The sequence below is a fragment of the Acomys minous genome (assembly GCF_964271855.1).
Source record: "Acomys minous genome assembly, chromosome: 16".
Taxonomy (NCBI): Eukaryota; Metazoa; Chordata; class Mammalia; order Rodentia; family Muridae; genus Acomys; species Acomys minous.
The window spans coordinates 62,323,596-62,349,754 of NC_140498.1; the positions used below are offsets into that span (position 1 = coordinate 62,323,596).

Below are 26,159 nucleotides of genomic sequence, written 5' to 3' on the forward strand. Positions count from 1 at the left end.
TGGGACATGCCCCTTGGGCTAGTATGCAGATATAAGTGAGTATATACCGTTTGAGTCTTTCTGCTTCTGGGTTAACTCACACATTATGATCATTTCTAGCTCAATTCGTTTGTCCACAAATTTCGTTATTAATTTATTCTTGTTATATCTCAATGGTTATCCCATCCCTTGTATCCTCCCATTCTTCCCTCCACCCATTTTCCCCTTACTCCCCTCCCCTATGACTGTGCCTGAGGGGGACTTCCTCCCCCTTTATATGCTCATACGATATCAAGGAATTTTCAAGGAGATTGCCTCCATTAAAGAAAAGGTTCTAGCTCTGGATTTAAACCTAAGAAGGTGCCCATAAGGTAATATGTCCTCCTAATAAGCATTCAATTAATGGAAGGAGTAGAAAAAGTGATTCCTAGTTCCACGAATAAACTTCATACAAAACCTGCTCTAAATGTGGGCCAAGTATGTCAGGGTCCATCCCAATTTAGAATCCAAGTGTGACAGGATCACTCATGTTGTGCTGATTCTGGAAAAAAGAAAGATGCAAGTTTTCAGGTAATGGATTCTTCCTCTGTGGTTTCAATTCACCACTGTGCCAACCCTCTGTGTTTGACAGAGTCAGATCCCCAGTGAAGATAATTTGAGAGTTCATTGCATGAAGCTTTGAGGATGAAACCTGGGTTCCATTTCAAATCACAAGATATTGAGATTCCTAAGTTGTGAGACACCTGCCATGAAGAGCTCCCTTCAGGGAGTGGAAGTAACCAAATGGAGCGATGCATGAGAACTTGCAGGGATAGGGCCATCTAAGCCTTTTGAAACTGAAGCCCGATGCATTTGAAACAGAGCTACAGGATTTGTTGTTTGGCCTGCAGGTTTCTTTCTTTGGTCCGGTCTTCCCTCACTATGTACACACTCCTCTCTACTGGCACGGGAAGGGGTATTCTGTGCATTGTGTGGTGGAATGGTAGAACTCGATTTCTTATTTTACAGGACGTGGCAGTCAAAAGATTTTCTTGTGTCAGAAGAGACTTTGTACATTTGAACAGTGTGTGAGCTGTTGCAGACGATTAGGATTGTTAATGCATTTTCATCATGGATGACCATGAGCCTATGGTGACCCTGGTCAGTATGTAGTTGATTGAATCAAAAGGCTCTCAGAGACCAGAGAGGATGATTTATTTAAGCACTTGTTCTTCTTTGTGGCTTTCTTTGGTGGAGCTTATGGAAGTTTTTTTTTTCTTCCCCAGAGGAACATTTCTAGATTCCTTCTTGGGGATTTGAGTGTCTATCGACTCAACCCTTTCCTGTTCTTCCTGTCTACTGTGTTGTCAGCTTCCTTCTCATGCTGTCCTGCCTTCACCACTATAGGCTATTCCTAAATCACATAAGATAGAGTAGAAGCAACTGCTATTTAATATTAACCTATTCTGCAAGGCTAATGTTTTTATATTTTAAAAATTTGGTCTTTTATTTTTGATTTTGAAGAAAAGTTTCTCTTTGTAGCACTGTCTGTTCTGAAAGTAGGTACGCAGACCAAGCAGGTTTCGAACCTAAGGTCTAACCCTATCGAGTGTTGGGTTTAAATGTGGGTGGGTAACATCATCATCACCACCATCACCATCACCATTGGCTGATGGTCCTGGAATGTAGGGTTTTTTTGGTACATGCTAAGCATATGTTGTGCTCATCTTCATCCACATCTAGCAGTGTGAAATTTGGCAGGAAGTATATTTAAATTCTCAGGATGACATGTATTCATGATACTAATGTGGCCAGAGCTTTTTGAGTCATTGGATTGCAGGTGTGTGACATTTTTTTCTACCTCTTGTGTTTGTTTTTATTTTTAATGGATATGAATACTTTGCCTATATGCATGAATATACACCTCATGTATTCCTGGTCCTCACAGGAGTCGGAACATGGTCTCAGAACTCCTGTACGTAGATCAATGGATAGTAGTGATCTCTCATGTAAACACTGGCAATTGAGCCCAATTATTTGCAAAACTCACAAGAGCTCTTCAGGCTGAGGCATCTCTCTTGCCCTATGTTGCTTATTTATGACAAACATTTACATTGCTCATATTTTCTCCTTTCTGTCTGTACATTTCTATACTTAGAGTCATTATATGTATTGTTGGGTATATAATTCATAGTATGATTGCTCATGGCTCTTACATATGTTTACTGTAGCTTAACCCACTTCCTTCTTTCATATTTTCTACCTTCATAATTAGAGTGCTTAACCATGTATTTATTTATTTATTTATTTATTTTTACCATTTTGAGAATTCTGTACATTGATATCTGTGATGTCCCAACCTGTTTAAAAGCCCCTACCATTTGTAGAGACCAAGTTGTAGATATATTCCATCGGAGAAGTTCAAACAACAAACAAAGCCCTGTTACACTAAAAAGGGAACAAAGAGAATAAGTATTTAGCTCATGCATTATTTATCTCAATTAGTATCCAATAGTTAAATTGGGAATATTTATATTATCCACAAATTAGTAAGTAACATGCATATCTTATTAAAATGTGTTTTCAGCAGTAGCTTCTTTTTTGAAACAGCATGTCTGAGTTTGTGAAGCAAAAGGCTATTTTTTGTTTAAATGTACATTTCTGAAAAATTACTGAAAAGTAGGTAAATAATTGAATTTTGTATTATGACGAGTTTTGTTGCAGAGACTAAATTAACTCATCAAAATGACAATTTTTTATATGATGCTTTTTGTTTTTAAAGCATCTCACAGGTCTTAGGAGAATAATGTAGCACTTTGGGAAAAAGATGCACCCTAGCAGCCCTGCACTAGAAGCCAAGATGGAGAAGACCTCCATGGCCACCATAGCTTTGCCCTTGGTACTGTGGTAGACAGGGAGGAAAGTGACCCAAACACTCATGAACAGTAGCATGCTGAATGTCAGGAACTTGGCTTCATTGAAAGTGTCAGGGAGATTCCTCACCAGGAAAGCCACAGTGTAACTCCCTAAAGCCAGGGTCCCTAAGTATGCTAGCACACAGTAGAAAGCAGTAACTGAGCCCTTGTTGCATAAAAGGATGACATGAGCATGTTCTGAGTGTGCATCTGTGTCGATATAGGGAGGTGAAGTTCCCAGCCAGACTCCACAGAGCATAAGTTGGATCAGGAGACAGATGGGGATGACAGAGTTATAGATGCCTGAGGCAAACAACCTTCTCATTGTCCTTCCTGGTTTCATGACCCGAAAAGCCATAATTACAGTTATAGTTTTGGCCAAAACAGTGGAAAGAGCCAGCGTGAACACAAGTGCAAATGTAACTTGTTGCAGTATACAGGAGGCTGTGTTTGGGCGGCCAATGAAGAGAAAGGGACAGAGGAAGCAGAGGAGGATGGAGATGAGCAGGATGTAGCTGAGAGTTCTGTTGTTGGCCTTAACAATGGGTGAGTCTTGGTGCTTGAGAAAGATCCCCAACACTATAGCTGTGATGACACAGAAGCACAGAGCTGTGCAGGCCAGAGCCATGCCCAGAGGATCCTCGAAGGACAGGAAGGAAATTGACTTGAGCAGGCAGTGGTTTCTCTTAGGGTTTGGGTACTCTTGACTTTGGCAAGGGATGCACTCCTGCTGATCTGTGGGAAGGAAGTGGGTCAATATTGCAACCTACACAATTATTTATTTATTCCAAATTCAATCCATGAAGACAATTTTTCAATGTGGGTCACCAAAAAAACTGGGGAGGAAGAAATATTCTACTTCTTGATGGTGCAAAAACGTGAAATATTTATGAATCCCATTTCTGTCATTCATCTTCTTTACTTAAGGATAAGGCTTCTAGCTGGGCGTGGTGGTGCATGCCTTTAATCCCAGCACTCGGGAGGCAGAGGCAGGTAGATCTCTGTGAATTCGAGGCCAGCCTGGTCTACAAAGTGAGTCCAGGATGGCCAAGGCTACACAGAGAAACCCTGTCTCGAAAAACAAAAAAACAAAACAACAACAAAAAACAAAAACAAAAAAGGATAAGGCTTCTGCTCACAAGTTTATTCTTGTTTTTATAAGGCAGTAAAAGTGAAATCCATATTAGTCAGATACACATAAGGTAAAATTGTCAATGAAGCCTTAAAGTGATTTTAAAATTATTTATTTTTATTCATTCTTCGATATTCTAAACATGTGTAAAGTGTATTTTGTTCACATCAGTGGATCAAAATACACAACACTGATTCCACCATCATAAGCACTTCTAGTTTTTTGTTTGTTTGTTTGTTTGTTTTTTGGTGGTTTTGTTTGTTTGTTTGTTTTTTATTCTGGTTACTCAGTTTAAGTTGATATTTGTTAACCCCCTTCTGTATAATTCTCCTAAGGTATGGTGGGAGCATGATAGATCTCATATCCTTGGCCTAGGAAATAATCCTGACCTGACAATAAATATATAACACTTGCATCAAGCAATTGCAGCTCTATAATCTCATATCAATCAGGAACTATCTCAGCTGCAGAAGTCCCAAATAGATTTTTTATACTCTTTGACATGCTTTGACTCAGTACAAGACACTTTGTCTTTTATTATTCATTCAGGAATAATCCTGGGAATTGTTTTAATTTTAGGGGTAGGTTATAGATTTAATGTTCATTTTATTATATGATTAGAGCTCTCTGTAAATGCAGTTTAAAGTGGGAAGTCATACAATGTACACTCCTGAAGGAATAAAACAAACTTTTCCTACTTCATAGCATAAATGATCCCACATATAGTAAAGGAAGTAAGTTATTAGTATTGGCTATTCATGAAAAGACCACTTCCGGTATTTTCTCTTTGAGTGCTCTTATAGAACATACAGTGCCAGACAAAAAGCTCAATATCATATGTTAAATGTATTTTTCTTGGAGGTGACATTCTTTAGATTTTTAACTTGGAATCATAGGAGCAGTAATAATAATAATGTCTGTTCTGTTTGTATTTTCTAATTTCAAATAAACTTGTATCCCTGGATGTGTAATGAAATATGAAACACCTGCTCTGTACAACTTGAATAATGATTAGCTTTTCTTTTTTGTGAAAATTGTATAAATAAAGAAGCACCTAGCTGCTAGTCAGTCAGAGACACAGAAACTGCCTGACTTCTGTAAAGGCAAAGCCACAGAAAGGCCTAATTTTTAGGAGTCATTTGTGAGATTCCCCTGACCATTTTGCTTGGCCCACTCTCTCCTCCTGCTGACTCCTTATGTCCTCTGAGGACCACTCTGTTAGAAAAGACCCACTAACTTTTTTCTTCATTCTGAGGAAGGTCCCCCAGGATGACCCTGGCACAGGCTCACAGAGAATGAGCCAACAATATGAGATCATGCATGGGATGGATCTGGGCTTTCTGCACATGTATAACAGTTGTTCAGCTGGGTTTTCATGTGGAACACCTAACAGCAAGACCAGGGTGTATCTCTGAGTCTTTTTCCTGCTAATTGATCCCTTTACACTAACTGGACCGTCTTGTGTATCATCAATGGAGAAGATGTGCATAGCCCTACTGCAAATCTACAGGCCGAGGCTGGTTGGTATCTATGGGAGGCTTTCACTTTCTGAGAGTAGAGGGAAGAGAGGCGCACTGGGCTGAGAGATGAGGTGAGGGGAAGGGCCTGGGAGTAGAGGAGGGAGGAGATGCCGCAATAGCACATACATACATAAATTAATTAATAATATATGAAAAAAGCAACAAGATAGGAGTAGAAATTAATGAAACAAAGCAATGAGAACATTACAAAAATTTAACCAAATTAAGAGCTGGTTCTTTATGCAGATAAACAACACTGAGAGACCTTGGCTCAAGTAACCCAAAGAAAGAAAAAGATACAAATAATTAATATCAATAGTGACAATAATACATAAACTAACTAAATTCAGCATATTGTAGTGAAATATTTAAGTAAGAGAAAAATGTGTCCCAGCAAGCTTAGAAATGTCCATGAAATGTATAAATTTTAGATTTTTCAAAGAAAACATGATTCAAACAGTATTTCCAAAAGCCTAAATAGACACAACAGATCAACAAGGAAATTCAAACATTAAGAAAAGCTCCCTACTAAAAGAGAAAGGAAGGATTGAAGTTTTTAAAAAGTCTGCATCTAGATGAAGTTACAGCAGAGTTCTTCCATACATTGCAAAAAGATCTATAGGCAATCCTTTCTAACGTGTTAAAAAATATGAAAAAGTAAACACAAACCCAAAGTCCTGGAAAGCCAGCATGACTGTAATACCAAACTAGTAAACGTGTAACATAAAATGAGCAGCTCAGTGGCCCTGATAAACATGAATTCAGAAATCTCAATAATATTCTTGGAAACAAAATAAAGACATACATTAACAATATTTTTTCCTATGATCCTTGGAATATAGAGGTGGTTCAACATATTCAAGTCAGTAAATGTAAATGCTACCTACATGGACATAGAGAAAAAAAAATCAAATACCTCAATAGATTTTTTAAAGCCTGTGATAAAATCCACCATGCTTTTTCAATAAAAGTTCCAGAAAAAGTCAGACCACAGAGAATATACATCCATACAATAAAAGCTATATATTAGAAATTGCCCCCCATACAATATCAGCCTCAATGGAGAAAATCTTTAAAGAATTTCACTGAAGTCAGAAATGTCCACCACCCAACTCCTTTTCAATATTGTGCTCATTCATAAGGTTTTGGCTATTTGAACATGGCAACATTGAAGAAAATATCTTTCCTATCTTGGTGAGTCTAAAACTCTGAATGTAAATCAATCTCTATTGTATCTCATCTCTATCAACTCAAAACATATATCTAGACCTAACAACACCCTAACCCCTAAATAACTATGATGAATGGTAAAACTAAACTATCTGCTCTTCAACTCCATCAGAGACTTGAGAAGGAATAAAAATTAATCTTAATCAAATTGTACGGAAACTCTAATGGTGCTTCCAGCTCCTCCCTGGGTAAGAACATTGGCACCTCCCATAATAGTGCTTGATAGCTTTCAGCCACTGCTGATCAAACAGATTAATTATTCATCCACAACCCTCAGAAAGAAATTGGAGATGTAGATTATTATTAGTAAAGTTAGGTTAATATGTTATTGCTAGTAACCTGTATGCAGAAAATCATAGGAACTGTTTTTCCTAGAGCTTGCCTTTCACCAGAAACTAGCTGACCCTGTTGTGAGTTGGCAGTTAGACTAAAGACAGAGATGGAGCAACCCTGTTATGGTTTAGCAGTTAGACTAGACAAAGAGGGAGCCAGATACCCTGTGTGGCAGGACATTATGACCCTGCCTGGAATTCCCTGTGTTTTGAAAAAAGCTTGCAGCTGGGTTGCTATAGCAATATGCTCCCCTGCCTTCTGCCTTATAAAAACTGCTGCCTGACTAATAAACTTTGAGCGTTTGATCAGTCAGACTTTCTCTCCTTTGTGTCTTGTATTTTCAACAGGTGACCTTCCTCCTGAGTTTTAGTCGAACCCTGGAGGTCGGGGCAATGACTCAGGTATAAAACTCTTTAGCACATAGCAAAAGACTCCCCATCCATCCTCCAAACTTATTTGCTGTGCAAGCATGATAGCGCTTTAAAAAAAAAAAAAACAGCACTAGCAAATAGAAACAATGCAAATAGCTTATGACTGACAAAAAGGTGATAAAATTGTGATACATGTACACACAGGAATACTAATCAGCTGCAAATGAATGAAATCATGAACTCTGTGGGATTATATGTGAAACTAGAAAAGATGATATTGAGTGATTAAACCCAGAATCGAGGACAAATATCACATATTCTTTCATATCTGAGCTCCCAATCCTCAAATGTGAGTACCTATCTTTGAGAAAATGGGAAAGATAGGAAAATAAATGGAATGTTTACAGGAGCAGGCCGTGTGTTACACAGAGAGTGGAATGGCAAGGGAGAACTGACCAAAGGTGGAAAGTGCAAAAGAAGGAGACACTCATTGTGGTGACAACATTGAAATAAACACATGTGAAGGTAGGAAGAGAGTGGAAAAACAGTAAGTACGCTCCAAAAAATAAGTGTTCTGATGGGACATTTGGGGGAAATGAGATTGGTTTAGGGAAGGGGGAGTTGTGTAAACAGAGAAGGAGGGAGATCTGTAAAATATCAGTACAGATGTCTGAAAAATTCACAAAGACTCATAAAATTACTATTTACCTAAAAAATCCCCTCACAATAAACTTAATTATTTTTACATTTATACATACATAGCTTTACAAACCTTTCTCATCTGGGCTGACATTGTTCCACCTATGACTAGAGCTTCATACAAAACCTCCAATATCAGGCATCACAATCGTTCTGTTTTTGGCCAGGAATCTAAGAGACTCCTAATATATACTGTATATTGCTATTGGCTTGTTTACTCTGCAGAGGGTGAAGGTAAGTGTGAAAAGAGAATGCAAGATTTTTATAGATTCAGTTCTTCAAGTTAAAAAGATGCAAGTTGTAAAGATCTGGGGGCACATCACCAGAGATTATTGCATCATCTATCTCTAATGATAGATTTGACAGAGGCATCACCTAGCAACTAGTGTTTGTGTGTATGTGTGCGTGTGCGTGTGTGTGTGTGTGTTTGTGTGTGTGTGTGTGCGCCCACATCACATGTAATCATCAATGGAAAAAGAGGGCATTAATGTAAAAGAGTGCAATGAGGCGTATATGAGAGGTTTCACATGGAAGGAAAGGAAATAAGAAATAAAGTCATTACATTAATATTCCAAAATGAAAAGAAAGAAAAGTCCAAGAAAACCACAAATATGTAATGTAAAATATAATTTGAGAATCAGCATAGTTCTTAAATTGCCTTGTGGAGAATGGGGGATGCAACATAATCTTGATTGTAATCCTAAACACATGCCAAGGCCAAAAAATGAACACAGATCTACAATAATGTCCTCTCATGTTCAGATGACACGCACACACAAGCATAAAGAGGGGGGCAGGCAGGCAGGCAAACAGACAATATACACATAAAAAATAAGTTATATTTTAAAATATTATTTTTACCTGTAGATATCTGTTATTTTGTCTTTGAAATTGGAAATAATGGTTCATTCCCTTACAGTGGTGACAATAATATAACACTCTGTAAGTAATTTGACATAGAGTAGCACTAAGTCTTAGAAAAAATATTTAATTAATCTTTCAACATGTTATTGTTTTCAATGAAGTTTTCTGTTTGTTATACAGTTGTTTAAGGGTTGGCCTTTTTGAAGATAGTATTTAAATAGTAAATTGTCATCATTATTAAAATGTTGTATTTTCCTTCTGGTATTTGAGTCTTTACAATTTAAAAAATTTTTAAATTATAAATAATTATCTCATTATCCCTCTTCTTGTTATTCTCTCTAACCCTTATAATGGTTATAAAATTCATGGACTCTTTTCATTAAATATTGTACTTATGTATATGTCTGTATGTTTGTAATTATAAATACAACATGCTCAGTCCATATATTACTTGTAGATGTTATCTCATAGTTGACCACAAAGAACTACAGGCAGCCATACATTCATTTACAAGAATTACTTTTTCTACTTTTCTTGATACTGAAAGTGGCAACCATAGTTGTAAATGTAATTCCATTAATGGTGCGTTTAAAGAAAAGTCCCACATGTACTCATGTAATTTCATTTGTAGTGCATTCAAAGAACAGTCCCACATGTATTTGTCACTGGTTAATTTTCAGGAAAGAATCATTAGGCTTGTATATTCAAGATACAAAGTGACATTAGACAATTGGAGAGCACACACTTAATGGCATACACCATATACCATCCCTGCAAGGGCTGAGATGGCATTCCCATGGAATAAAAGCCATGTTTTGGAAGGAGGGTGCAGATGTCACAATTGCATGAGGGCTTCCACTCAAATCTTAACTCATCACAGTGATTACTAATGGGTATGGGGATCACATGGCATCTGCAGTGATTACTAATGGGTATGGGGATCACATGGCATCTGCAGTGATTACTAATGGGTATGGGGATCACATGGCATCTGCAGTGATTACTAATGGGTATGGGGATCACATGTCATCTGCAGTGATTACTAATGGGTGTGGGGATCACATGGCATCTGCAGTGATTACTAATGGGTATGGGGATCACATGGCATCTGCAGTGATTACTAATGGGTATGGGGATCACATGGCATCTGCAGTGATTACTAATGGGCATGGGGATGAGTGAGAGAGACATGGAGAACAGCCCTGCATTATGACAACAAAGTCACTTCTTAGTTTTCTCCTGCACTCTGAAGCAGTTAGAGGAACAGTAATATATTTTTTTTACCTGTCTGGTTGGAAATGTGCCCCTCTGGACAGAATACACAAGAAAAACAGCAGATAGGTCTTTCTTCTTGCACAACTTTCATGAAGCCTGGGCCACAGCTCTGTGTACAAACAGACTGAGGAGTCTGAGGGAAACACAGAAACACTGGTCATAATACTGCAAATGATTTAAAATATTTTGATCTTTGGAACTGTGATGTTTTTATATGGGATCATAGAATGAACATTTGTAGTTAGCACGTGTCCAAATGCTCAAATTTCAGCATTCTTCATGGTGACTAAACTGTGAATCACTTCTGTCTAGCCTTTGTGAAATATGCAGAATACACATACATTCTCTGCTGTGAGGCAGCAAGCTATAACCCCTTTATTATGTAAATTATGTAAGAGGAACAGTTGGGTTGTCACCCAGAAACCCAGTCACTCTTGCCTCACCATTTCTCCCTTTTTATTTCCCATCATATAGTAACACCCATGCACTCTGATTCAGCTTCAGGAGGAAGTTCAATTTTCTCATGAAAGATGGTTTGGCTATTTGTGGATGGTCACAGCTTCTCCTGATACCATCCACTCTGATAATCTATAGACACCAAATTATGAACCATTACTGTGACTTTCAACCTTGACTCCAAATGCTAATGATAGTTTTATGCCTTTTCTTTTTTTCTCTTTTCTTTTTAAAAATGTATTTATTTATTTATTTATTATTTTACATATGCATTTATACTATTACACATATATACAATATACTGCCATGAAGAAGGACCATGACACAATAAGGAATTATATAAATGCTACATTCTTAGTGTTTTGGTTATTTGTATTTGACAGCCTTGAAGAAAACATCTTTTTTATCTTGGTTCATCTAAAATTCTGAATGTAAATCAATCTCCATCACATCTTGTCATTATTAACTTAAAATATCTATCTAGACCTAAAAACATCTTAACCCCTAAACAACTAAACTTTTTTTTGTAAAAATAAGCTACCTGGCCTTCAACTTCATCATAGACTTGAGAAGGAATAAACTTCATTACTGTATTCTGGAAGTTGCAGGTAGAAATGCTGTCGCTTAGGATTTTCACCAATTCCACTCTTAGTTAATCACATTAACTACTAAACTTCTAACACAACTTTAGTTCATTGTATTTTACACGTTCTGTAGGACAGGCATATTTCTATCTTTCCTTAGACCTCTTTTCTGCCTTGATTTGTATTCAGTTTCTGTCTCATAATATCTATAGATTAACAGGAAGATGGGTCTGGAGAGCTGGCTCAACAGTTATAAATCCACACAGCACTTATGGAAAAAATCAGTATAGTTCCTAACACATATATTGGTCAGCTCTCATACATTTCTTACAGAAATGACTTGAAACAAAATTCATAATTTATTTCTTGCTTATGCTAACTCACAATTTAAAAAATTTTGATGTGCTTGAATATGAGTTGTGTTAATGGAAAGAAGCACTAAGCATCAGCATGCATGTATAATACTAATATGTGAATATATAAATATGTGTTTTTGTGCATATGTATGTATACACATAAGAACACACACATCTATATATAACCATAAACACTCATTCATCTATTCACTGCATCACTAATAAACACACTTTCAAATTCATTTCACGTAATTCTAATGGTTTATTTCTGACTTAATGTCATCAAACATAACTAAAGGGATGGTACAGTATTTAATGTGCTTGCCAAACAAGTCTGGGAACCTGAGTTTGATCATGCTTAAGTGGTGGAAACAAAAAGTTAGGTGTAGACAAAAGCATGTCTACAATCCAAACTTTGGAATCATGAAGACAGAGACAAAGCCTAAGTAATACTGTCCACTGAGAATGGCAAAATAATAAATCAAGGGTTTCAGAGATATATCCTGTTTAAAAACGAAATGGAGAGCAACTGAGGAAGATAACCTGTATTGTCGGTGTCCTTAACAATCCCGTGTGCTCACATGATGAGCATTCACACACAAGCTCACAACCACAACAGAGCCAAGAACTTAAAATATAACAACTATTTTAAAATTTCAAAGTTATATCACACAACCAAATTTCCTTACTCTTTACAAATATTTCTCTACATATTAAATGTTGAAAATTTTCAGACCTCATTAAAGTTGCTTGGCCATTTAATCAGAGCTTCATTGATGAAAAATCCTTGCTCTTGTGGACTTTTTAAGATAAACTCTCCCACTTTAACTAGTAATGAAGTATGCTTAGTATATTCCATAAAGTTCTGTATACCATATTTTTCCATAGCATTCTTGTTCTCATCAAAGCTTATTTCATCTCCTGCAGCATTTTTAACTTGGATTGTCCTCAGAAATGGATGCAGCTGAAGAGAGACATTATATGGATAGGAATAATTCATACAAATTACTGCTGGATGGTCTTTAAAAAAATCATTTTATCTCTTTCTAACATGGCTTCCTTTTTTGAAAAGGCCGGATTTGTTTAGGTGTCTCCCCAGTTCTTTTAGTGAAATGAACATTTCTCCACATGATATTAATGCAAGAGTTACTGAACACAAGTAGAAATGTTGTCTAAGGGATGGAACCTAGTGTAGTGTGGAGAACATATTCTTTTTGGAAAAAGGTCCTGTGTCTTTCCTCAGCACCAGGAAATAATTCTTAATTAGAAATTTTAGATGTTTTTAGAGTAATGCTTGAGTAAAAATGTAAGCAGCATTATTTCTGTAGGTTCATATATAGTAAGATATGTCCATTTTTATGCCACACAATGAACATAAGTGTATATTTTAGTTAAGAAGATATTTATACATGTAGATATAGAGAGCTCATTGATGTGATAATATTAGCAAGAGTTTGTGCAAAGTTTGAAAGTCATGAAAATATATATTAAATATGCACAAATTTTATGTGTCAGTTATACTTAAGACAACTGAAAAGAGAGCCTCAGTCTTCCTACTTCTCTCCTTGACTTGGGTTGGGTCACAACTTTTGACCTTCAACTTTGATATGCACACTATGTGAGACAAAATTATACCTGAATGTTCTATGCTTTAACTCAAGCTTTAAAAATATTTCTTTATATTTTAGAGTCATTCATTTTTTAGGAGTGTTCTTTCTGGATGTATGCATATGCACTACACATGTGCCTAGTGCCTGTGAAGGCCAGAAGAAGGCATGTCCACCAGAAGTGGAGTTACAGACAGTTCTAACATTTTTTCTGGGGACCATGAACAGAACCTGGGTCTTCTTAAGAACAACAAGTACTTCTAACCACTGAGATATCTCTGGGACCTAGATTCATGTTATTTTTATTTGTTTATTGCCTAACTGTATGCATGTCTAAAGAGTGCATGCATGGTGAGTGCATAGGGCAGAAGAATATGCCATGTTCCTTGGAACTGAAGTTAAAAACAGATGTGTGCCATCATGTGTGTGAATACATCCTAACTTGGTTCCTCTGCAATAACTGCTGAGGCATCCCACCCCATGATTGTTTAATTACGTATCTAGCTTAATAGGGTAGCTTAGTACGTCATCTTCTGAGATTCAGTGTTGTTTTCCCAAATTAACAACTACTGTTATAAAGAATTGTTGCTTATGTACTCAGTTATCTATACAAGGAACATACTAACTATCCTAGTAGCACATATCTAGAAAGTCATGTTTAAAAACTATATCAAAGTCTATGTCAAATACTATTGTTTTCCATTACACTCAAACTGACATAGTACCGTATACACTCAAAAATTTATTTTTATTTATCTATCTTTGATTAAATTAAAAGTCCGATGGACCTGTTCATCACTCTCCTTAATGACACTCTATTTGAAAGTGATAATCAAGGCTCATATGTGTAAATGACTTCTACGTTTATATCCTGTTGCTCTAAATCCAAAATATAACCAATTATTACTAGCCCATGGAGATATGGCCTAGGCTCATGAACACTGTGTTCTAATATTGAATAATGGAAGCACAGTCTTGGTTTTAATCTCAATTTAATTAAGAATAAAAAATAGTAAAAAGCAATTATTTTTTCGTACTTATGACTGTAGGACAGGATTTTTTTCACAAAACTTTGTCCTACAGTCATGTGCCTTTAAATAAAGATTTCATTTTGTGTGCAATACCAGCTCTAGATATGGTTATTATATATATATATATATATATATATATATATATATATATATATATATATATCTTATGACAGTGGACATATTCCATGAAAATCTGTAAATTTTGACTATTGAACTTGCTGTATTTTGATATTAGTTACACTTATGTCTTACAAAATTTCATCGTACCCTAGGTATAACTTGCTGAAATTCACTCAGATGCAATGTCTTCAAATCAGTGTTTTCAGTCCCAAAATCATGTAAGGTAAGTACGGATATACACACAAACACTGTGAAAGAATGACTTTCCATATTAGCTTACTTTTAATTATAAGATGCAAATGTGTTATTTCCTTGACTACAGTAAATTACTTGCTAATAATGAAAGTTCTTGATGCTTCCTTTGCTCATGAGAGGCTTACCTGCCATGGTAGAAGCCGGTATTCATTTGTGTCTTCATAAGATCCCAGTTCTGATTTGTGCAGCAGCATTTTATGGAGGGCGTGGGCCATTGCATACACTGCATTCCATATGGAATAACTGGCCTCAGAAATGGTAATCACGTCATGTTTTTCTTGCCTACTCCTTAGAGAAATATTTGCTGGGCAAGGTTTATGACTTCCACATATCCACTCAGGAGGTGAACATTCAAAATTGTCAATCCAGAATTTATAGAAGTAAAAATCTCCTGGGTATTGTGAGGGTGTGAGACCCTCAAGAAAGTGCTCAAAGCCAGGGATAGTTCTCTCCTTTGAAAATGAAAAGCTTCCTCTGAAAAAGTTTATCCAATTATTCTTTTTACTGAGTATAGTCTCTAAATATATTAAGTGTTGCTTTGCCATGATCCATACCTGTCTTCGTTTTAAAAGTATTTTACTTCCAATGCAGAATATTATAAGGTCATCTATATCACCATAGAATACCTGTACATTTACTCCTTTGTCTTGGTTCAAGTTCACAAAACCAGCACCATCTTTTCCCCAAGATTTCCAATTAGCTGTGAGTTTTTGTGTAAAAGCCACACAGACATCTTTGGATACCATCTCAGCTTTCATGTTAAAGAGGAACTCCTTCCCTTTCAGATCATCAGCCACAAAGAGCCCCACCCACTTCCAGCCAAAGTGTAAGAGTAAAGAGATGACAGCTTGGGTTAGTGCTCTGTCTTTAGGAGACATCTGATAGAGGGATGGGAATGCATCTTTGTCACTTAATACAAAATCAAAAGGCCCATATGTGACCTGAAAAAGCGAAAAAAGAAAAAAAAAAAAAAGAAAAAGAAAAAGGTGATTCTGACTTTCTATGTATCTATGTATCTATGACATCACTCTGAGAGAACAAGTGAGTTCATTCTTCACATATGAAAATCAAGGAAATGAATACTGGTGAGGAGAATGTCTTTTGTGGTATCAGCTTGTCTCTCTCATCATGAGATAGAATTTCTTTTTTGACAAATACCATGGGCTTCAATGTTACGAAGATGTCTGAAGCAGCCAAGTAAACAATATTCTGTGCGCTGGATTTGAAAGACGTGGTAGAAACTCTTCATCTGACAAAGGTCTAATATCCAAAATATATAAAGAACTCAAGAAATTAAACACCACAAAACCAAACAACCCAATAGAGAAATGGGGCTCTGAACTAAACTGAGAATTCTCAACAGAGGAATATCAAATGGCTGAGAAACACTTAAAGAAATGCTCAACCTCCTCAGTCATCAGAGAAATGCAAATCAAAACGACACTGAGATTCCATCTTACACCCATCAGGATGGCTAAGACCAATAATTCAACTGACACCACGTGCTGGCGAGGATGTGAGGAGAGAGGAACACTCCTTCATTGCTGGTGGGAATGCAAACTAGTACAGCCACTTTGGAAATCTATCTGGCGCTTTCTCAGAAAAATGGGAATAGGGCTTCCTCAAGACCCAGCTATTCCACTCCTTGGAATATACTCAGAAGATGCTCCAGCACACAACAAGAAAATTTGCTCAACCATGTTCATAGCAGCCTTATTCATAATAGCCAGAACATGGAAACAGTCTACGTGTCCTTCAGTAGAAGAATGGATAAAGAAACTGTGGTACATTTACATATGGAATACTACTCAGCTATTAAAAACAAGGAATTTCTGAAATTTGTGTACAAATGGATTGAACTAGAAATTATCATAATGAGTGAGTTCACCCAGAAGCAAAAAGAGTTAAATGGTATATACTCACTTATATCGAGACACTAGTCCAAGGGGTCCGTCCCCATGAAAAACTTTATCTACCAGTAGGGGAGTACATCCTATTGAGACTTTAGGTGAGAAAAACCTGGGAGAATGAGGAAATAGAAGGATTCAGAGGGTCCTGGAAAACTACAAGAGGAACTGTATGACAGGCAGATCTGGGCCCTGGGGTCCTCCTCAAACTATGGTACCAGCCAAGGAAAGTATAGGCAGTAAACTTTGAACCCCTACCCAGATGAGCTGATGGACAGGACATTCTCCACTGTTAAGTGGAGAAGGAGATCTAACTTTCACACAAACTCTGGTACTCCATATTTGACCATGTCCCTTGGATGGGGAGGCCTGGTGGCACTCAGAGGAAGGATAACAGGTCACCAAGAAGAGACTCGATACCCTATGAGCATATACAGGGGGAGGAAGTCCCCCTCAGTCACAGTCATAGGAGAGGGGAGTAGGGGGGAAGCGGGAGGGAGGAATGAGAGGATACAAGAGATGGGCTAACAATTGAGATGTAATATGAATAAATTAATAAAAATAAAAATAAAAGAAAGACATGGTAGATTTATCTTGTTGAAATTGCAGTGGTGTAGAGTATCTGGTATAGAGAAAGACTGAAGAAATCATTACTAAGTACTCTCTTATCATATAATGTCATGTATCTCAGAGCCTTCAGCTTTAAGAAAACAAATGTGATTCTCCCATGCTTCTCTCATCTAGAGTCCCAATAGAATGTCCTCCCCTCTGTCTCAGTTTGGCTTTCATGGGACATGCCCCTTGGGCTACTATGCAGATATAAGTGAGTATATACCATTTGAGTCTTTCTGCTTCTGCCTTAACTCACTCATTATGATCATTTCTAGCTCAATCCATTTATCCACAAATTTCAGGAATTCCTTGTTTTTAATAGCTGAGTAGTATTCCATAGTGTATATGTACCACAGTTTCTTTATCCATTCTTCTACTGATGGACACTTAGGCTGTTTCCATGTTCTGGCTATTATGAATAAGGCTGCTATGAACATGGTTGAGCAAATTTTCTTGTTGTGTGCTGGAGCATCTTCTGAGTATATTCCAAGGAGTGGAATAGCTGGGTCTTGAGGAAGCCCTATTCCTGTTTTTCTGAGATAGCACCAGATAGATTTCCAAAGTGGTTGTACTAGTTTGCATTCCCACCAGCAATGAAGGAGTGTTCCTCTCTCCCCACATCCTCGCCAGCATGTGGTGTCGCTTGAATTTTTGATCTTAGCCATTCTGATAGGTGTAAGATGGAATCTCAGAGTTGTTTTGATTTGCATTTCCCTGATGATTAAGGAGGTTGAGCATTTCTTTAAGTGTTTCTCAGTCATTTGATATTCCTCTGTTGAAAATTCTCTGTTTAGTTCCAAGCCCCATTTCTCAATTGAGTTAATTGGTTTGGTGGTGTTTAATTTCTTGAGTTCTTTATATATTTTGGATATTAGACCAAGATTTTTATAGATTCCATTCTTCAAATTTAAAAGATGCAAGTTGTAAAGATCTGGGGGCACATCTATACCTAATGATAGATTTGACAGAGGCATCACCTAGCAACTAATGTAAAATACAAATATCTGAGACAGATGAAAATTATTGTCTGTTTAATTTTGTTACATTAGGATACATTGCATTTATGAATTGTTTAACTGATTTATTACAATCAGAGTTATATTGTGGGTTTTGTAATTATGATTATTTCTAACCCTTTGGCTCACCCAGTGTTTTCTCTATAGCAATAACTGCTGATGGATGCTTTACTTCAGTGTAGCCTGGTAAGAGTAAATTGTGGGGATATATCTAAATAGATTTTCTCTGTGAGAGCTATATTAAGATCTACTTTGCTGAGTGAGATCATAAATTCCTTTGAATATTTCATTAGTGACAGACTTGAGGATTGCACCAAAGTTAATTACATGTCCTGGACTTTCTATTTCCGCATGTGAGATATTGACCACTGTATGAATTATAATATATTTATATGCTAGCTTTGGTAGTTACCTATCTGTTTGTAGGCTTTGACTTATGAACAAATGCAGCCTGATTACCCACAGTATGTTTTTCCAGGGTTTGGAGATAGAATCATAAATACCACCAAGTGACCTGCTTAGAAAGTACCAGAGTTTACTGCTCGTGCTTCTCATCACAATCTTTCCAGTTAATTATTGCCATGTCAAGATAATTCATTCACTGTTATAATTAAATCTACCTACAGTAAAGATAAATCACCTCTCTGTTTTCTTTTGGTCAGGTTTGCTATGAGATTGTGAACAAAAATACTTTCCTAACTTACTTGTGGGACTTTGTAGAGCTCCAAAAGTGTTCCAATTGCAGCAGAGAATTCAGACAAGGTTCCTGAAAGAACTCCTAGAGCTTTGTGTTGAGTTTTGCAGTTGTAGTTACAGATATACTCACTCCTTCCAGACAGCCACATCAGAGGCCCCTCCAAGGTCTTTCGGTTAGAAAGAAGAGCATTGTAGATGTGGAAACCCAAGGTCACATTGGGAAGCAGGTGTGAGTCCTTATTGATCTCCTCAATGGCAAAGTATAAGGTCAGCATATATTGATAGTTTTTCCATCTCCATCTAAACCAGAGGAAGAAAGCGATGAGTTTCCTCAGATACTCTTTATCAAATTTAGGAAACTAGGGATCTTAAGCTCTGACTTTTCCTGTGACATGTAAAGCTTTTGTGAATGAGCCCCTGACAACTCAGAAACATCATGGAATTGCTCCTGAACTCTCAGACAGTGAATTGTATCTAGTAATTGTTTTCTTGCAGTGCGTTTGTGAATTTTACTGTCACTTGTCTGTGCCCAATGACTGCTGAGTACGTAAGGGCTTATGATGTTTTGCTCATGGAAGCATTCTGATACTGAACGGTCACAAAGAAGTTCACTTCAAATGCAAATAAGAGCTTTGTGTGCATTTGTTTTGCAATTATTCAATTTCATACTCATTTACAAAATTATAACAAGCTTGTTTATATGCCTAGTATTAAAGGGCCTCTTTGGGTGATAGACAGAGGCGCAAGCATCTAGGCACACTGACACCCCCTATGAAGGAAAGCTAACATCAGTTCTTGGTGCCCATAGGGTGCCTTAGAACTGGCTGTAGCTCCAGGCCATGAGATCCCTTCTGTCATCTGTGAGCACCAGGCACACATGTGGCATTCACACAGGTACAAGAAGGTAAACGCTCAAATACATGTAACAAAAACAAATAAACCTGTGTAAAGTAGTATTTGGGGGGCTTGAGAAATTATTCAGGTGTTATTACTTGCTGTTCTTATACGATCTCCTCTTGCCTCTAGAAGTACCAGACACACATGTCGTATACATACAAACATGTAAGCAAAAAATTTGTAAACATAAAATAAAAATAAATCTTTACAAAAATTTAAAAAGGAGTAACTAAAGGAGAAGTGTTTGAATAAGCTTGCAGATTAACTAAATGAGTAGAGTTTCCTGTGTAAGGCAGTGAAAAAGAATCTAAGTAAAACTAACATATTAAGAACGGGTACCCTAGTCATGGAAGTGGGGCAGGCTTTGATATGGATTCTGGTGCCTGGATGTTTTTGTTTGTTTGTTTGTTTGTTTTTTGTCACTTTCCCCTGTCAGGGCTGCCTACCTGAGCCATTGGTGAAGAAATGTCCTCAGTTATGATGTGACTAAGTATGCACCGTGGGTGTGAGTTCCCCTTCTCTGGGGCGTAGAGGAGGGCAAGGCGGGAACAGCAAGGGAGGTTGGGACCAAGGGGAGAGGAGGGATGGGGTTATGACCCGAAAGTAAAATGAAAAGTAACGAAAAATTAATAAAAATAATAAATAGATACAAGAATTAAAGATAGAAAGAAAAGGAAGTCCAAGTCCATCACCACAGTAAAAGAGCGCTCACAATGGTAGGAAACGAAACTCTGATGCAGCTAGGTGGGCTGCACTGTCTCACTGAGGCATCCGGTTACTGTGGAGGGATCCCTGGCAGCTACTTCCACAACCTGTGGTAGACTAGAGTTGGCGGGCACCACGAGAGGCGGTGCAACAGAAATCACGAGCTTGAGGTCTACTGAGTTCTGCTAAGGGAACTGTGGAAGAGCAGCTTTGACATCAATCGGGAAAACTGAGGTGAGGCGTAGATCCAACAGTCGGTAACCCTACAGACTTTCTTTGAGGGCAGGTTTACAGGCTGGAACTGATTTTTACCAGCAATGGCTTCCACGGATAGTGGCAGACTGAGAGGCCATAATTAAATTTCTGGCAGTGGGCCAGTGCTGACAGCTTCCAGGTGGGTGAGTACAGCTACCATGGAAGCAGAGGTTAAGGCCGATGGCTCCTAGAAGGGATTTGAATTGATGTGGCAAGTGGGGTCCAGAGCTGAGGCCTCCTAACAGGAGCTGTCCCGTTAGTCAAAACCTTCCAAAAAGGGAAATAGAAAGGAGAGAAAAGTACCACACACACACATCTACACTTACACTTGATGATGAAGTAAGAAAGCCTCCAGCAGACAGGTTCCAACAAGCACCTTTTTTCAAGCTTGTCTTAACTTTACACATGGACACACACACACACACACACACACACACACACACACACACACATACATACATAAATACACACAAGTACTTACATACATACATACATATGTACTCACATAGTGGGAGAACGGAAATGGATTCCAACACCCTCATAGGCATATATAAACATACACACATCTTGATGGATAGAACAAACTACAAAGTGCAAGTTTCAACCCAACCACCTATTGTACATATGCGCATATACACACGTAAACATTTGGCGGATAGAAGAAACCACAGCTGATATATCCCAGTAGGATCGTGTGGTTATATTCCTTTTTTTTCTCTAAATGAATGATTACGATGAGCATATGTAAGAAAATATATTCTGCAATACATTCAAATGATCAAATGGTTTATGCATTATGGGTGAGAAACAAACATAAAAATCAAGTTATTTCCAAGAATCCATATACATTAGTAACTAAGCAACTCATTAGATATTAACAGAGGATAAGCAAGCAAGGTAATTCCTCAGCCAGCTTTTCTTTACTGGCAGGCTGTAATTTGCTTTTTACAAGGAAAGTGTCAATTATATTAAAAAGAAATATTAATAAAATCTTAAAAGAACCACGTCTAAATTTCTATATAAACACAATCATCCATTTCTGCTGTAAATTCTAAAGGTGTTCATCTACTTATTAATAATTTCTATTAAATCATATAAGAAGGCTGAAGGCAAAAATAAGTATAGGAAATTAGTGGCCATGGATTCCAGGTTCAATGAGAGAGTGAAGTCAAATAGTGTTTATTGTGGTACTGAGTTTGTGCACCAATATCAAAGAGTCCCTATCTTGACTATTAAGAGTGTACTTTTTCTTAACTTCAAATTGTTCCCTAAGATTTTCTGTATCAGAGCCACTAGCAAAATCATCTTTACTTAACCTTTCTAAACAAAAGTTTTCCCTAAATTTTTCTATGTCAAAGCCACTATCAAAGACATCTTTATGTAACATTGCTAAACAATCTATTTTTCCAAATTCTTTCTAAGGGTAGTGGTCATGGTCGGCAATCTACATCTGTAGGTTCTTTTCAAAGGTGGTGGTTGAATCATTAATCTCTTGCAGCAGAAATACCTGAAAGAAATCCAGCATTGTTATTGTGAGTGCCAGTGATATTTCCCAGTGAGTGGCTGGAAGTCTCCCTTATAGCACTCACACAATTCATATATTGGGAGTATTTTAGGAGTGCAAGGGTAAGAAGCAGAGCTATGCTCCATAATATCATGAAGCCCTAAGGGCACGTACCTCTCAGGGTTATGTCTCATCAGGACATGCCCATCATGCATATGCTAACCAATGGGCCATATTCCTTGAGTTCTAGAGCTGTGTTGCTGTTCCTCCTGAATAGACTCCAACAAAGAACATTTCTACATTAAAACCTGTCACCACCCCCCACCAAAATGCCATTTGGTTGCACTGAATTAATCTAAGTTTTATGGCTAGATGCTATGTTAAGAGAGAATCTATTAGTCAAAAACAGGCAATTAGCAACCATTGCCAGAGGGAATATTTGCCTTCCCCAGGCATTATCGAATTACAAATTTTCAACAGTATGATTGTATACACGTAGCACTGAGAACCCCTGGGAAGAGCTGTGTCTACAAACACTGGCTATAAGAACTTCATTGATACAGAGAAATTGGAATGTAGCAATTCTAGAGCCTCACTGCCATAGGCTAGGCTACCTGCAACACCATGAGTAGCCATTTCTTGGACACCTTGGCAATTGAGCCAATCTCCTATAACTGATGAATAAAATAATTTTGGAATGTAGTAACCCAATACTGCCCTGTCAGGACCTAAACTAAAAATGACATCAAATAGCATCTTGAGCTAACATCACTCCCCGTCTTTCTCCAACCTCTTATCTGATATTTTCACCAGTGTTTCAGATTTGTAGCTTTCTTTATTTTGTAATTATGGAAACTGCTTCTACATTGGAAAATGGAATTTGAGGTAATCTAAATTGTGTTCACAGGCCACGGATTAACAAATGTATTCTAGAGTAAATTCATTTTTTTTTTTTTTTTTTTTACCATTTGAGCTAAGTGGTGAGGTATTTCCAATCACATAAAAGCATTACTAGAGAGTAGTATATTAATTCAATTGACTATATTTGTGTATACATATATATATTCATCTATATGTGTGAGTTAAAATTCATAACAACACTAATAAAATTTGATCAACATATGACATTTTCATATGTTGAATTATCTATTACATACATGTTACATGATCATGGTATCTGCCATTATTTTATGACTATTACTGCGTCAATGTACATGAGAGAAATTGGTCTGAAATATTTTTTTGTTGAATTGTTGTGTGGTTTAGGTATCAGTGTAACTGTATCTTCATAAAATTAATTTGGCAGTTTTCCTTCAATTTCTGTTTTGTGGAATAATTTGAGGGGTATTGGTATTAGCTATTCTTTGGTAGAATTCTGTTTGAAATCCAAGTTTCTGGATTTTGCTTCTATTACCTTATGGATTGTTGGTTTATTTATTTTGTTTATGTTATCTTGATCTAATATTAATAGGTGACATCTGTCAGTAGAATTATCCATTTCATTTAGATTTTCAATGTTTGTGGTATACAGCAAATGAAGTATGACCTAAGGATACTTTGAGTTTCCTTGATGTCTGTTGTCATGTCCTCCTCATTTTTGATATTGTTAATGTAGATATTCTCTCTTCCTCTTATTCAGTTTGGATACAAATTTGTGTATCTTGTTGATTTTCTGAAAGAAACAAATCTTTGTGTCACTGATTCTTTTTTTTGTACTTTTGATTTCTATTTTGTTAATTTTGGCCCTCAATTTGTTTATTTCCTGCTATCTACTCTTCTTTGGAACTTTTTATTCTTTTTGTTCTGGAGATTTCAAGCATGCTATTAAGTTGCTAGGGTAAGATCTGTCCATCATATGAGAAAACAAGTTAACTCTGTTCACCTGTCAAGGGTTGCACCGTGCATCATACAATGACACAGTGTTCAACAACTGATGAACCTGTGGATCCATGATGACATCCCATACTTAGCACCACTCCACCCTATTTTAGCACCATTCCTTACCACCTACGATTACCAAAGATCTGTGTCTCTTTCCACAGATTTCTGAAGTCAGAAGTTCTTCTGAGGTTGGCCAGTGAGAACCAGAAAAACTCCTGAAAGGGTTTATTCTTGGTCTTTAGAGCCTGTACAAATCTCTAACAAAAATTCTAGAGTAAACAATTCATACATCAACACTGAGTACCCTCAAGCCTGTATCTTAAACAATCGTACCTGGTCTAGAACTAAATAAGTTGAGATGACAGGAAGTAGATGTCTTAATGCTCTATCAAGAAAAGTTGATTTTACTCTACAAAAAAACAGCCCAAATTAAAAGTATATGGAAGAAAACTCAGAGTTTTGAGAAGATGAAATACAAAGGTCTGCAAAAGATTTTAAATGATTTCAATGTCCTTAGCAATAACTGCAACAAGTTTCTTACTTGCTTCAGAAGTGTCCCCCAACTCAAATTGTTTCTTTCATTATTTTCTTCCTCCAACCACAACCTTGTCCCAGAATTCTCTGTTCTCAACCACACCTCTCTCTAATATACCCATGAAATAGAAAGTTCTTTGACATTTAATCTTGTGCAAGAATAAAATTGACAACAAATGCTGGTACATATTTGAGTTTCTGGAACCACAAACTGGTAGAGTACCTATGAAATTTAGTTTGGTGGCTCCCTACAATATAGCGAGATACCTACAATATCTTCAACATTTATCACTCCTGAGCATACACCCAAAGAACTATATACTCTACAGTCCAGAATTGTAGACGTTCCAGAGCATCTATGTTAATTCTTATATGTAATTATTATCATGTAATCATTGATATACATATTAAAACCTCTTTCAATGGAAATTCCATGGAACATACTAGATTAAGGCTTTAAAATTATTCTAGTAGTGCCAGACATGAACCCTGAATGTGCCATCTTCTATACCCATGCAAGTTCTCAAGTGGAGGGTTGGGATATCAACCCGGAAGCAAACATTTAAACTAGAGTTTGTCCTTTGTTCAGAGTGGCTGGACCTGAAGCCAATCAGAATAATCATCATAGATTAGAAAGACTTCTAATCTATGGTGAGAGAAGATGCAGAGTCCCACAGCTAATCAGGAGGCATGACCGTGGAGTCCTGTGATGGGGGAGGAGGAAGTATCAGGTGAACCAGAGGTATAGAGGCACTGAGAGAACAATGCCCAGAGAATCAACTCAATGGGGCTTAAGAGGACTTTTCATGATCAGGAAGCCTGTAAGGGTCTGACCTAGAACTTCTGCATGTGTGTTATGGCTAAGTAGCTTGGTGTTCCTGTTTCTAAGAGTGAGCATTAGGAATATCTCCAATTTTTGCCTACATTTTCCAGTCTTGATATCATGATATGAGCCTGGGCTTACTGGTGCTCGTTATGCTGTGTTTAATAATGTTCTTGAGAGCCCTGCTCTTTTCTGAGTTGAGGCACAGGAAGCGTGGATCAAGAGATGTGAGGATGTGAAGGGGAAAGACTCAGAAGAGGGAAGATGAGTGAAAATTGCCATTAGGAAGCAATATGTGGGAGAAATTATTAAAATAATTGTCTTATGCTGTTATACACTATAAATAAGGTGGCTGTGGTCTTGGGTTTTTGCCTTTGTCCTCCAGAGCTAATCATGCTATTTAATAGTTTTTTCCCCCATATCTTACCTGTGTCAGATGGCTCAGTGTAATCTATGACAAGGAGGAGAACAAAACAGAATAGCGTATGAAGACACTCTGTCTGTTTAATAGTTAAAAAGTAAGCTATTCCCAATAGGGTTATGCTACTAATACCATGATCCTCTTCATGGGTTCCTTTAACTCTCCATACGTTTCTCACTCTTACCACTTTAATACTTTGGCA

At 37.2% G+C, this 26,159-nt stretch overlaps 3 protein-coding genes across 3 annotated transcripts in view; 1 reads left to right on the forward strand and 2 right to left on the reverse strand.

Moving 5' to 3' along the window:
- LOC311587537 (uncharacterized protein) overlaps window positions 1-26,159 on the forward strand; it is a 494,998-nt gene that overhangs the window by 187,339 nt on the left and 281,500 nt on the right. The window lies entirely within an intron of this gene.
- LOC311587533 (uncharacterized protein) overlaps window positions 1-26,159 on the reverse strand; it is a 428,822-nt gene that overhangs the window by 83,709 nt on the left and 318,954 nt on the right. The window lies entirely within an intron of this gene.
- Window positions 479-20,289, reverse strand: LOC311586314 (vomeronasal type-2 receptor 116-like; the record flags this gene model as incomplete). The annotated part of the gene is made up of 7 exons (XM_084762284.1): window positions 479-520; window positions 2,749-3,608; window positions 10,307-10,430; window positions 12,430-12,657; window positions 14,832-15,647; window positions 18,946-19,296; window positions 20,281-20,289. The coding sequence occupies 7 exons, from the start codon at window positions 20,287-20,289 to the stop codon at window positions 479-481; spliced, it is 2,430 nt and encodes an 809-aa protein (XP_084618410.1).